The sequence below is a fragment of the Hyla sarda genome, chromosome 4 (genome assembly GCF_029499605.1).
Source record: "Hyla sarda isolate aHylSar1 chromosome 4, aHylSar1.hap1, whole genome shotgun sequence".
Taxonomy (NCBI): Eukaryota; Metazoa; Chordata; class Amphibia; order Anura; family Hylidae; genus Hyla; species Hyla sarda.
This window is the reverse complement of record NC_079192.1, coordinates 48,010,053-48,024,757: the sequence shown is the minus strand read 5'-3', so window position 1 is coordinate 48,024,757 and position 14,705 is coordinate 48,010,053. Positions and strand designations below refer to the sequence as shown.

Here is a 14,705-nt window from a genome sequence, read left to right as displayed (position 1 = left end):
TGTATCCGGTCTCCCTAAGGTCGTTATGGACTCTGCCCGCCTTAAGAAGTGCCTCTCCCCCCCTCCCAGTCCAGTCAGGCAAGCCTCGGTGCCTCCTCATGGCCCTCGTCCTGGTGTCACACTGCCCCGTGCCAGGCCTCGCCCTCTGCCCTCCCTCCCCATTCCCACTCCTGCTGTACTGCCTGCCGTTGAGGAATCCCTCCATCCTTTCCCGGTGTCCTCATCCCAGGGGAGGCAGTTACCGGACAAAGAGAAGGGGAGACCTAAGGGGGGGGGTACTGTTACGCCTAGCGCTCCGGGTCCCCGCTCCTCCCCGGAGCGCGTACGGCGTCTCTCTCTCCGCAGCGCCCCGGTCGGTCCCGCTGACCGGGAGCGCTGCACTGTCATGGCCGTCGGGGATGCGATTCGCACAGCGGGACGCGCCCGCTCGCGAGTCGCATCCCAGGTCACTTACCCGTTCCCGTCCCCTGCTGTCATGTGCTGGCGCGCGCGGCTCCGCTCTCTAGGGCGCGCGCGCGCCAGCTCCCTGAGACTTAAAGGGCCAGTGCACCAATGATTGGTGCCTGGCCCAATTAGCTTAATTGGCTTCCATCTGCTCCCTGCCTTTATTTGACCTCCTCCCATGCACTCCCTTGCCGGATCTTGTTGCCTTGTGCCAGTGAAAGCGTTTTGTGTGTCCTAAGCCTGTGTACCAGTACTTCTGCTATCCACCCTGACTACGAACCTTGCCGCCTGCCCCCGACCTTCTGCTACGTCCGACCTTGCTTCTGTCTACTCCCTTGTACCGTGCCTATCTTCAGCAGCCAGAGAGGTTGAGCCGTTGCTAGTGGATACGACCTGGTCACTACCGCCGCAGCAAGTCCATCCCGCTTTGCGGCGGGCTCTGGTGAAAACCAGTAGTGACTTAGAACCGATCCACTAGCACGGTCCACGCCAATCCCTCTCTGGCACAGAGGATCCACCTCCTGCCAGCCGGCATCGTGACAGACACAGCACTTATCAGGGTTATCATCTTCTGCTCTGGTCTGCGGGAAGGCAGATCAGAGCAGAAGACTCCCGGAAGACAGCGGAGGCAGGTGAGGGGACCTCCATCTGCCGTGCAGGATGATCGGATCGCAGCGGCAGCGCTGCGGGCGATCAGATCATCCTGTTAAGTGACCGCGATGCTGCAGATGCCGTGATCTGTGTTGATCACGGCATCTGAGGGGTTAATGGCGGACATCCGCGGGATCGCGGGTGTCCGCCATTACCGGCGGGTCCCTGGCTGCGATCCACAGCCGGGACCTGCTGCGCATGATGCCGGCATCGCTCCGATGCCCGCGGTTATGCTCAGGACGTAAATGTACGTCCTGGTGCGTTAAGTACCACATCACCAGGACGTACATTTACGTCCTGCGTCGTTAAGGGGTTAATAACTTCTTAGCATATGCACCTCAGTGTGAAATGAAGTGTATAATCTAGATTATTTATAATTATTATTGTATCATTTATACAATGTGCGCTTTATGCTGTTTCTTTGCTTCATTCACTTGTAGGCAACACATCATTAAAGGGGTACTCCGCTGAAAAACATTTCTTCTTAAATCAACTGGCTCCAGAAAGTTAAACAGATTTATATATTACTTCTATTAAAAAATCTTAATCCTTTCAGAACTTATGAGCTTCTGAAGTTTAGGTTGTTCTTCTCTGTCTAAGTAATCTCTGATGACACGTGTCTCGGGAACCGCCCAGTTTAGAAGAGGTTTGCTATGGGAATTTGCTTCTAAACTGGGCGTTTCCCGAGACAGGTGTCATCAGAGATTACTTAGACAGAAAAGAACAACCTTAACTTCAGCAGCTCAAAAGCACTGAAAGGATTAAGATTTTTTAATAGAAGTAATTTACAAATCTGTTTAACTTTCTGGAACCAGTTGATATATAAAAAAAAAAAGTTTTTTTCCTGGAACACCCCTTTAATTACAATGTAAGGTAGAATAGGAGGAGACTTGAATTACTGCAGCCCTTTACTTCCTCCCTGCTATTAGCTCCAGGAGCAGAGAGAGCGAGATATGGATTAAATGACTTCAAAATATTCCCCAAGGGTGCGTTCACCCGCTATTACTTGCAGCGGGTTTCCTGCTGCAGGAATCCTGCTGCGAGTTACGCTACCATTGATTTAAATGGGTCCACATCGGACTGTCAAATAGTGATGAGCAGCAGAGGCCATATTGGAATTTGCGATATTTGAATATATATGAACATTATTCATCCTATGTTCGCGGAATTTGCATATTCGCTATAATCGTTAACTTTTTTCCATGTGAAAATTCACATGGAAAATTTGCATAAATTTGCAGCAGGCAGAGTGGCGCCCCCATCATGAGGGCATTCTAGGTGACTGCCTATTTTGCCTATAGGCAGGACCGGCCCTGTTGATCATGAGTGCCTAGTGGGAAATACAGCCCTGATTATGTCCAATGATAAACAGAATGCATATTAAGAATAAGCTGATACTGTCTTTTCATAAATCTGATATTTATTCCATAGATTTGGAAATGGGGAAAGAGACATCACATCTGAGGAATCCAGGCAAGTGTCCCAAATCAAAGACCATGTTTCTCAGTGTATTCCTTTGTATGGTCTGTTTAAAATTCTAGCATTCTAGCATGCAGGGAAGTATATAAAAAGCTTTGTTATGTTTTTTTTCCCATTGCATTTCATTACTGATGATCTAGTGATGTCATAGTCTACCTCTATTGAGGTCATTAGTGATGTCACTTCTATTTCCAGTACATTTCCAGATGTCACATTCCTTGTCCTTACCTCAACTATTGTACTATGAGAGCAGGGCCTGTTTTAGCAAAAAAGTTAATGTGCCCTAAAGACCCAGTGTGGTCTGAATATACATGAACGACCTATAATAGCACTATTTAGGGACTGTGCACCATTTTTGAGCAACATAAAGTTTTCTGTATAAAAAAGTTGTGCAGGAACTGTATGGCAGAATTATTCTCCATATTTTTCCTTCTTTGTAGAATGCTATCCTCACAGAGTGGACAGGTACACTAGCAGGAACAGTCACTTAATTGTAGACCTAGGTATAAGACATGTACAATAGATGTAGGCATGCCTAGCAATAGCAGGGGCTAGAGAATACACACTCTGCTGGGTGACTAGAACTCTCAGCAAGAGCAGGACTAGGATGTGTAACCAGCAAGTGCAGAGCTAGATGTTCTCATGGCTCTGACCTGAGCTAGACTAACTGGTTCTAACAGGTTTAGTTCCACCTCTGGGATATATATATATATATATATATATATATATATTGGGCTAGGGACATTCTCCTGCTCAGTTCTATGTCTGTGATAGTGGTTCTTACCCTATACTAGTGTTCTTGTACCTGTTCCTTCCGTGACTTGACTTGTATTTCCTTACCTTTGCTTGTAACTTGACCCTCTCTTTGCATGCTGACTATGTACTTCACTGCCCTCTACGTTGGATCCTTGCTTGTCCTGACTCTTTCTCTGGTCTCTGATTTTGTACTATGCTTCCCCCTTGGTTTGTGACTTCTGCTTTGTCCCTGGTTAACCCTTTGTCCTCTGATTTTGTACTTTATCTTCCCGTGTGTTGCTTACCTGGCCTTTCTAAGCTCCCTGATCTCCCTGCGGTGAGCACTAGTCTGCATTAATCCTTAACCCGGACTTGACAGATGTTAGCTGGAACACTCATACTGGGACACTACAAACATACCCATACTGTATAAGTTTTATGGGCAGTGGCTATCCAAATGAACAATGCTCCTCCTGTCCATGGGCTGTATCTGGTAGCTCAGGCCCATTCAAGTGAATATTAAACCCTGACCATAGATAAAGCCATACACAGGAATCATAGAACCTTAACTTCAGAATCTCAGAATGGGCCCTCCTGTTACCAAACAAAATATTTTAACCAGAGAAAAGAGGAATTTAAATTAAATTGTCCTGAGGGGCTGAATGGATATAATTCTATCTACAATGACCAGGGATAAACAGAATGCTAAGAATAAGCTGATCCTTAAATCTGATATTTACTCCATAGATTTGGCAACGAGTGAAGAGATGTCACGTCTGAAGAATGGTAAGTGTCATCCGCATCAAATACCTTGCTTGCCAGTGTATTCCTTAGTGTCATTTGTGTAAAGTTTTGGCAGAGACTATGGATTTCTCCTATCACTTCTGTTTAATGCAGGGAAATGTATAGTCCTGTGAGACTATATGTGTAAAACTTAATGGAAATGTAAAGTGTATGTTCACAAATGCCAGAAGCCTAGCAAATAAAATGGGGGAGCTTGAGGCCTTGATACTGGAGGAACATATTGATATAGTTGGGGTCACTGAGACATGGCTGGACTCCTCGCATGACTGGGCTGTTAATCTGCAGGGGTTTACATTGTTTCGCAAGGATAGAATGAACAGAAAAGGTGGTGGAGTCTGTCTGTATGTAAGAAGTGGTATGAAAGTCAATGTGAACGATGCCATAGTGTGTGATGATTCTGAGGATGTGGAATCACTGTGGGTAGAATTACAAAAGGAGGGAAATACTGAAAAAATAATATTTGGTGTAATTTACAGACCCCCTAATATCACTGAAGAGATAGAAGGTCGGCTGTATAAACAAATAGAGAGGGCCGCCCGGGCAGGTACAGTGGTAATAATGGGAGATTTTAACTATCCAGATATAGATTGGGGCCGGGGGTTGGCTAAAACTACAAAGGGGAGAAAATTCCTAAATTTATTGCAGGATAATTTTATGGGCCAGTTTGTGGAGGACCCAACAAGAAGTGATGCCTTGTTGGATCTGATCATTTCCAACAACGCAGAGCTGGTTGGTAATGTAACTGTGAGGGAAAACCTTGGTAATAGCGACCACAATATAGTTACTTTTGACTTAAAATGTAGAAAACAAAGACAGACGGGGAAAGCAAAAACATATAACTTTAAAAAGGCAAATTTCCCTGGGCTGAGGGCTGCATTACAGGACATAGACTGGGGGGAGGTGTTATCAAATACTGATACAGAAGGTAAATGGGACATCTTTAAATCTACTCTAAATAACTATACAGCTAAATATATACCAAAGGGGAACAAATATAAACGATTAAAACTAAATCCTACATGGCTGACAAATGAGGTTAAAAGAGCAATAAACAACAAAAAAATAGCCTTCAAAAAATACAAATCTGATGGGTCAGCTATAACATTTAAACAGTACAAAGAGCTTAATAAAATCTGCAAAAATGTAATAAAAACAGCAAAAATTCAAAATGAGAGACAGGTGGCCGAAGAAAGCAAAACTAATCCTAAATATTTTTTTAGATATATAAATACAAAAAAACCAAGGACAGAGCATGTAGGACCCCTTAATAATGATAATGGGGAGGTTGTCACGGGCGATCAAGAGAAGGCGGAGCTACTGAATGGGTTCTTTAGTTCTGTATATACTATGGAAGAAGGAGCTGACATTGGTCAGGTCAGTGCTGGTAACACATCATATAATGTACTGAACTGGCTTAATGTAGAGATGGTACAAGGTAAGTTAAGTAAAGTAAATGTAAGCAAATCTCCAGGGCCGGATGGACTACACCCAAGAGTTCTTAGAGAGGTAAGTTCAGTAATATCTGTACCCTTGTTCATGATATTTAGAGATTCTCTGGTGTCTGGTATTGTGCCAAGGGACTGGCGCAAGGCTAATGTGGTACCAATCTTCAAGAAGGGCTCTAGGTCTTCGCCAGGCAATTATAGACCGGTAAGTCTAACGTGCATTGTGGGTAAATTGTTTGAAGGACTTATAAGGGATTACATACAGGAATACATAGGGGATAATAGTATTATAAGTGATAGCCAGCATGGGTTTACTAAGGATAGAAGTTGTCAAACCAATCTAATTTGCTTTTATGAAGAGGTTAGTAGAAGCCTTGACAGAGGAATGGCTGTGGATATAGTGTTTCTGGATTTTGCCAAAGCATTTGATACTGTCCCTCACAGACATCTGACAGGTAAGTTAAGGTCCTTGGGCTTGGAAACTTTAGTTTGTAACTGGATTGAACACTGGCTCATGGATCGTACCCAGAGAGTGGTGGTCAATGATTCGTACTCTGATTGGTCCCCGGTTATTAGTGGTGTACCCCAAGGTTCAGTACTGGGCCCGCTGCTGTTTAATTTATTTATCAATGATATAGAGGATGGTATTAACAGCTCTGTTTCTATCTTTGCAGATGACACCAAGCTTTGTAGCACGGTACAGTCTATAGAGGATGTGCATAAGTTACAAGATGACTTGGATAGACTAAGTGTCTGGGCATCCACTTGGCAAATGAGGTTCAATGTGGATAAATGTAAAGTTATGCATCTGGGTACTAATAACCTGCATGCGTCGTATGTCTTAGGGGGGATTAAACTGGCAGAATCACTGGTAGAGAAGGATCTGGGTGTACTTGTAGATCACAGACTACAAAATAGCATGCAATGTCAGGCTGCTGCTTCCAAAGCCGGCAGGATATTGTCATGTATAAAAAGAGGCATGGACTCGAGGGGCAGGGACATAATACTCCCCCTTTATAAAGCATTGGTACGGCCTCACCTGGAATATGCTGTTCAGTTTTGGTCGCCTGTTCATAAAAGGGACACTGCGGAGTTGGAAAGGGTGCAGAGACGCGCGACTAAACTAATATGGGGCATGGAACATCTTAGCTATGAGGAGCGATTAAAGGAGTTACAATTGTTTAGTCTTGAGAAGAGACGTTTAAGGGGGGATATGATAAACGTATATAAGTATATAAATGGCCCATACAAAAAATATGGAGAAAAACTGTTCCAGGTTAAACCCCCCCAAAGGACGAGGGGGCACTCCCTCCGTCTGGAGAAGAAAAGGTTTAGTCTAAAGGGGCGGCACGCCTTCTTTACCGTGAGGACTGTGAATTTATGGAACGGTCTACCTCAGGAACTGGTCACAGCAGGAACAATTAACAGCTTTAAAGCAGGGTTAGATACATACCTGGAACAAAATAACATTAATGCTTATGCAGAATTATAAAACTACATCCCTTTCCCTTATCCCCTTACATCCTTCCCTTCAATCCCCTGGTTGGACTTGATGGACGTATGTCTTTTTTCAACCATACTAACTATGTAACTATGTATGCAGCTCAAGGGCCTTAAAATGTTTGTGTGTACTACATCTTTATGTTGCATTTCATTACTGATGTTCTAGTGATGTCATCATATTCTATCTCTATTGAGGCTATTAGTGATGTCATCTAAACATACATGATCACCCTATTGTGGTACTATTTAGGAGCTGTGTGTCATTATTTGAGCAATAATAATAATAATAATTTTATGTATATAGCACCAACAGATTTTGCAACACTTTACAATAAAGTTCTCTCTGTGGAAATATTATGTAGGCACTGTATAGCAGTATTATTCTCCATTTCCCACCTTCCAACACATTTTCTCAATGGTGTACTCAGATTTTTTATATATAAATACATTTGCTGAAATAATCTGTCTCTTTACTGTTCAAGCTGATATTTTTGTTCACTATAATGAGTAATTTTGTATTTATTTCTTTTGTTTTGTCTTAACAAACTGTGCTCAATAATGATGGCCTCAATGGCTTAAAGGAGAATTCTGATTTATTTAGTGTTAGGAAGATAAACTGACCTCCATTCCACCTGTGTCTTTGTAATTGGCCTTTTTTTTTTTATTAAATGCTGCCTCCGTACGTGACTTTCACTGTGCATCATATGACCATGTGATGTCACTGACTAAGCCAAAAGGGTGATATGCCGACCTGCCCAGCTTGCATGCAGTCAATGGGGTATTGAAAGCCCCTCCATGTACATGGCAGGTCACACGTTGGAACATAGAGACACATATGTATGTCAAAATTATCACTTCTGATTGCAGAGAAAGGGTTACCTAGGGGCGTAGGTAGCGATGTCTGCTACTAGAGAGTGTCACTAGTCCCTTGTGTTTCTTCACTGAGGTGGCTTGTTTATATTCACCCTGTTTGGTTTCCAGGGGGTCTCCCAATTGTAAACGTTACTTAATTTTTTTTCGAGATATTGCAGTTTGCGCTGTGGTTTACAAGTCGTGTTGATGAAGTTGGAAAATGATTGGTCCCTAGGCCTGACCAGAAGCCTACATACAGTTCCTAGGATACAGCTATGCAGCACTTGTATTCCTCTTCTTAGTTCCACAGTAGGTGGGAAGCTGTTCTTTTTGCTGTGGAGAAGCAATGTTTTTCTAGAATTTCTCTCTATCTCTAAAGGTATTAAGTAGGATTGAAGCTTTCAGGACACCTGTACATTTTTTACAGAAGCCAGGAGGGCCTCAAGCAGGTCTATGCTGCTTTAGGCCTACCTAGGCCTTGTCTGCTGTGGGGCGGAGACGTAAGAACAGCTAAGATGACAACCTCTCTAAACTCTACTCAAGACTTATACTCATTTAATATCTAGCAGTGCTGGGGTAATGTCCATTTCTGTGTTTTTGCATTTTTCTGTTTTAGGTCCTTTTCAGACATTGTTTTTGTGCCTGAAAAGTTTCTGTGCTAATTCTCCCTGGTTTGGGAGGGGTTAACTCTGCAGCACTAGGAGGATATATAAGGCCTCTTCATGTGCTGTTCTGTCCTGGCAATTAGACCTTTACTCTGACCATGTCTGGTTTATTATGCACTTTAGCTTTTGTCTGTTTGAGAAGTTGTCCTGAATGTTAACCTCTTAAGGATGCAGGGTGTACCTGTACGTCCTGAACCCACTCCCGGGCTAAAACGTGGGGTCACATGCTGACCCCGCGTCAGCGGGTTGGTCCCGGCACCTAACAACGGCCGGGACCGGTGGCTAATACTGGACATCCCCGATTGTGGTGATGCCTGGCATTAACCCCTTAGACGTGGTGATCAAAGTTGATTGCCGCGTCTAAAATCCGCAGTATCCCGATCAGCTGAGAAGACACGAGAAGGATCTCTACCTTCGTCCTCGTTGTCCGATCGGCGATCTACTGCTCATTGACTGAGATCCAGGCTGGAGCAGCAGAGCGTCGATAACACTAATCAATGCTATATTATGGCGTAGCATTGATCAGTGTATGCAATCAGAAGATTGCATGTAATAGGCCCCTATGAGGGCTATACAAGTGTAAAACAAAAAGGGGAAAAAAGTTAATAAATGTGATTTAACCCCTTCTTTAATAAAAGTTTGAATCACCCACCTTTACAAAATAAAAAAAAAGATTTAAACAAAATAAACATAAACACATGTGGTATCGCCGCTTGCTTAAATGTCTGGACTATGAAAATAATTAAACTGCATGGTCAATGGAGTACTCGTAAAAAAAAAAATCCAAAATTGCGTATTTTTGGTCACTTTGTATACCAAGTGATCAAAAAGTCCCATCAAAACAAAAATTGTACCGATGAAAACTTCAGATTACGGCACAAAAAATTAGCCCTCATACCGCCCTGTATGCAGAAAAATAAAAAGTTATAGGGTTCAGAAGATTTTCATGCAAACAGTTATAATTTTCCCCAGAAGTGAAACAAAATCAAACCTATATAAGTTAGGTATCATTTTAACCCCTTAAGGATGCAGGGTTTCTCTGTTTTTGCACTTTCGTTTTTTCCTCATCATATTCTAAAAATCATAAGGCTTTCAATTTTGCACCTACAGACTCATATGAGGGCTTATTTTTTGCGGCACCAATTGTACTTTGTAATGACATCAATCATTTCACCACAAAATTTATGGCGAAACCAGAAAAAAAATATATGTGGGGCAAAATATTTTAAAAATGCCATTTTGTAACTTTTGAGGGCTTCCGACTCTGTGCAGTGCACTTTTTGGTAAAATGACACCTTAACTTTATTCTGTAGGTCCATACGCTTACAAGGATACCTAATTTATATAGGTTTTATTTTATTTTACTACTTTAAAAAAAATTATAATTACATGCACCAAAATTAGTATGTGTAAAATTCTGACCCTCATAACTTTAAATTTTTCCATAAACAGGGATGCATGAGGGCTCATTTTTTGCACCGTGATCTTGTTTTGATTATACATTTTTTTTTCGGGTATACAAAGTGTCCAAAAATACTCAATTTTGGACTTTGGAATTGTTTTAAGTGTATGCCATTGACCATGCAGTTTAATTAACATTATGGTTTTATAGTTCAAAAATGTATGCATGCGGCAATACCACATGTTTATTTTCTTTTTTTTTTTATGGGAAAAGGGGGGTGATGCAAACTTTTATTACTGAAGGGGTTAAATTGCATTTATAAAAAAAAATGTTTACTTTTTTTACAGTTTTTTTTGTCCCCATAGGGGACTATTACATGCAATCCTTGGATTGCATACACTGTTCAATGCTATGCCATAGCATAGCACTGATTAGTGTTATCAGTGCTCTGCTGCTCCAGCCTGGATCTCAGGCATGGAGCAGCTGAGCGACGATCGGACAGTGGGGAGCAAGGTAAGATGCCTCCCACTGTCCTCTCAGCTGTTCGGGATGCCGCGATCAACTTTGATTGTGGTGTCTAAAGGCTTAATACCGGACATCCGCCGATCGGCGATGTCCGTTATTATACGTGGGTCCTGGTTACTGATAGCAACCGGGACCTGCCCGGTATGAAGAACGCTCAGCTCCTGAGCACACTTCACATAATGGGAGCCGGCCACAAACGTAAATATACACTCGTGGTCTTTAAGGGGTTAATCATATGGACCAACAGAATAAATCTAAGGTGCCATTTTTACCGAAAAGTGCACTGTGTAGAAACAGAAGCCCCCAAAAGTTACAAAATTACGTTTTTTTTTTGCCCCACAAATATAAATTTTTTTGTTATGTTGTAGATTTTTTAGTAAAATGACTGATGTTATTACAAAGTACAATTGATGACCCAAAAAAAATAAGCCATCATATGGGTCTGAAGGTGTAAAATTGAAAGGGTTATGATTTTTAAAAGGTGAGGAAGAAAAAACGAAAATGCAAAAACAGAAAAACCCTGAGTCCTTATGGGGTTAAACCATGGTAATCTGTCCTGTTTGATATATAGATTTTAGCCTGCTTTGTTTTAGTACATTTTTTGTGTCTCAGTATTGTGTATGTTCGTTCTGCATTTACCTTGATAAAGCTTAGTCCGTGTTCACACTGTGCGTTATGTCAGTCCTGTTTTTACCTTGTTCTTTCCTGCTACTCCTAGGATAGAATCCTGCTCTGAGTCTTGTACTAATCCGTCTATCTAAGATTGAATGAGTCTTGTGCCTGTACCCGTGTTTGCTTGAAGTATTTCTGTTTCCTCCTAGGCCAGTATCTTTATCACTCAGTTGAGAGTGCCCGCTGGCTAGGAGTCTATTTGGCTTTGGTATTGATGTCCCCCTATGTTTGGAGTGGGGTGTCTAGTGTTTTCTTTGTTCTGTGTCCAGTGTGAACAGTGCCCTTGATTTCCTTACCCGTTTTATGTTAGTATGCTATATCCTACCTAGTTTGTATTTAGGTATCTGTACTGGTTATTGTTTTCCCGTTATTTTCCTGACTTGTCTCCAACATGTACAGTTATGTTTGTTTTGTTTGACTTCGATGCCCATGCACTTTAGCACTAGGAAGGGACCAGCTTCAAGATGTCATTCACCACTAGGGTGTCTAGGCAAGTAGGCAGAGAGGGAAAGATGTTTTAGGTACAGCTTAGGGGTCACTTCTCCCTGCCCCCGTTCATGACAGCTGGGTATATATAGAGGGCTCATTTTACTATCTTCACCCAAATGCTGGAATTATCTGTCCTTTAAATCTATGACCAAATGCAGAGGTCCCCAACCAAGTCCTCAAGGCCCAACAATAGTCCATAAGTTAAAATTGTCCCTATTATATTTCAATGGAGTAAATGAATAACCTGGAATGTTGGTGGACCTTGAGAACTTGGTTGGGGACTGCTGACCCTATATGGGCAGGTGCCATGACTATGCATCCGTTTTTACCATTGAATTCTATAAAATTCAGTTTTTAGTTCCTGCACAGTTTACTTTTCCTATGTAATTATTATCAACATAAAATAAAGGGAAAGGTACGCTATTTTGTAGTTTTTTGCTATAGCATTGTTTCAAAAAATTGTCTAAAATGGTTGATAAACATCTTAAAGTTCCAGACATTTTATGTCTGTAAAAAACTTTTACTGAAACCCTAAAAAAAATTTAGAGAAAAAGATGAAAAAAAGAATGGATGAAAATGGCAACTTATGTAGGCTGGCTTTCTGCTCTTGAGAAATGTCCCCCCCCCCCCCCCCATAATGTGCACATGGTGTTAGATATGCTTATGTTTTTACAGCTGATAAGAAACATTGGCCCTCATTTACTATTCTAAACCCGACTTGTTTTGTTGTTTTTTTTTGTCGCATCTTTGTCTGCAACATGTCGCAGACATCGTGCGCCAGTCTGCGACACGATGCAACATTTTTTCCCGACGGACCCGATGTGGATTCTCCCAAACCCGAAAAAGGGGCGTAACCCAACATTTCTGAGCTTACCCACGTATTTATAAAGGTTTCCAACCCGAATTTGTTGAATTGTTGTGGATTTTTTCCCGACAACTCAGAGGAGTTGGAAACCAAAACCAACAAAACCCACGTGCGACAAACAAAATGGACATAATAATAAATACCAGGGGAAAAAAGCAGTCGGGTAAGAAAGCAACATAGACTTACAACCCGATTTTCTAAGTAAATGAGGGCCATTGTGTTGCCAAGATGGAGATGTCTGTTGCTGGATACATTTTTTCTTTGCCTTTAGTTGTGTTCAGTTAGGCTTGTCTGCACACTGCAAGGGAAGAGTGGTTGAGCTGACATATGAACTTGTTACTAAAAGCAGTGGTGTACATAGTAGAAAGGGGGCCCCATAGCAAACTTGGTCCTCCTATTATGGCATCTAATTTTTTCCCCCAGGGCAGAAATATCTAGTGTTTATTTTGCTTTTCATGACCCATTGGTGTATATCTGCTCCATTAATTTTCTGACAATGCAGTTTTCCTGGAGAGAGAAGATTGGCTCAGCTTCTCAGCAATAGAAAAAGGAATGAGACCGAACATGTTGGGGTCCCCGTCTTCAAATAGCATCTCCCCATAGCAGCCCCATGGTTTGCTACTGTGGCATGGAAAACCTGTTGATGGCCTATCCACAGTTGATTAACAGGGGGGCAACACTTGACACTCCTGACTTTCGGCACCAACACCTCCAGGGTACAACATCCTCAGCTCCTCAATAGGAAATAACATGAGGCTGTAGTACCCTGCACCCCTGCTACACAGAGTATAGAGCCCACTGCTTTAGTTTCCGTTCTCAGTGTAATGCAGGCACCGAACAGATGGGCGGCAGGGGTGTCGGTGCCAGGTGTCTACACCCCACAAATCAACTATTAAGAGGATATATTTTTTAGAAAATCCATTTAAAAACAGTAATATTACTAATTATTGTTGCCTAACTTTTCTATATCATGTTTACACAGAGATTATCTGCACACCGTGCCCTGATGATTGGAGTATGAGTGGATGCTCTTGTTACTTTGTCTCTGAGGAACTAACATCCTGGAATGAGGCTCGAGATAAATGCTATGCAATGAAGTCTGTTCTTGTAATGATAAAGGACAAGGCTGAATCGGTAAGATCTGTATAAAAGAAACAAAATATTCACCCTACAGTTACCCTTTCTAATACAAAGTAACAGCAATAGATTTTAAAGTGTGACGCTAGTAGAATGATGCAGCCAGCACATCTGAATGCCCGTATAATCGACTCACCCCTGTGTTTGGCTGTATGGAGCCAACTTGGTGTGTCTCGCTGTGTCCAGGTGCTCAATCATCAACAGCAGCAGTCTCTTGGAAAATGGCCAGAGAGGAGAAGGAAACGATGATGGCACTCTCTGCAGCGTTGAATAAGCTTAACTTTATTGAAGAGGTAACATCGGCATAACAACAAAGGAGCGGTAACATAAAGGTTGTTGCTCCGTGTTACCGCTCCTTTGTTGTTATGCTGATGTTACCTCTTCAATAAAGTTAAAGGGGTTCTTCACCCCTAGATCTCTTATCCCCTATCCAAGGATAGGGGATAAGATGTCTGATCGCAGGGGTCCCACTACTGAGGACCCCCACAATCTCTCCTGCAGCCCCCCAAGTCATCAGCTCTCCGGAGCTAAGTTTGCTCCGTGCCTGATGACAGGGGCTGGCGGTTCATGACATCATGGCTCCACCCCTCGTGGCGTCACGCCCCGTCCCTTAATGCAAGTCTATGGGAAGGGGTGTGGCAACAGTCACACTCCTCCCATAGACTTGCATTAAGGGGGCGGGGCATGATGTCAAGAGGGGGCGGGGCCATGACGTCACGAACCTCCGGTCCCTGTATCGTGAGTCATCAACCACGGAGCAAACTTAGCTCCGTACAGCTGATGACCCAGGGGGCTGCAGGAGAGATCGCGGGAGTCCCCAACTGCAGGACCCCCGTCATCAGACATCTTATCACCTATCCTTGGATAGGGGATAAGATGTCTAGGGACGGAGTACCCCTTTAAGCTTATTCAATGCTGCAGAGAGTGCCATTATCGTTTCCTTCTACTCTCTGGAGATTTAGTGTTTGCAAATATTCTCCAATATATGGAAATAAAACGCAATTACATTCCACACTTCATGATAGGAATATCTAGAT

The 14,705-nt window shown here is 42.6% G+C and overlaps 1 protein-coding gene across 2 annotated transcripts in view; it reads left to right on the top strand.

Moving 5' to 3' along the window:
* The window catches only part of LOC130367867 (CD209 antigen-like protein A), a 56,476-nt gene that overhangs the window by 28,311 nt on the left and 13,460 nt on the right, over window positions 1-14,705 (top strand). For both annotated transcript variants that reach the window (XM_056570780.1, XM_056570781.1), the window contains 3 exons: window positions 2,527-2,568; window positions 4,057-4,095; window positions 13,514-13,665. In XM_056570780.1, the coding sequence (XP_056426755.1) occupies window positions 2,527-2,568; window positions 4,057-4,095; window positions 13,514-13,665 (233 nt within the window). The remainder of the gene's footprint in view (window positions 1-2,526; window positions 2,569-4,056; window positions 4,096-13,513; window positions 13,666-14,705) is intronic.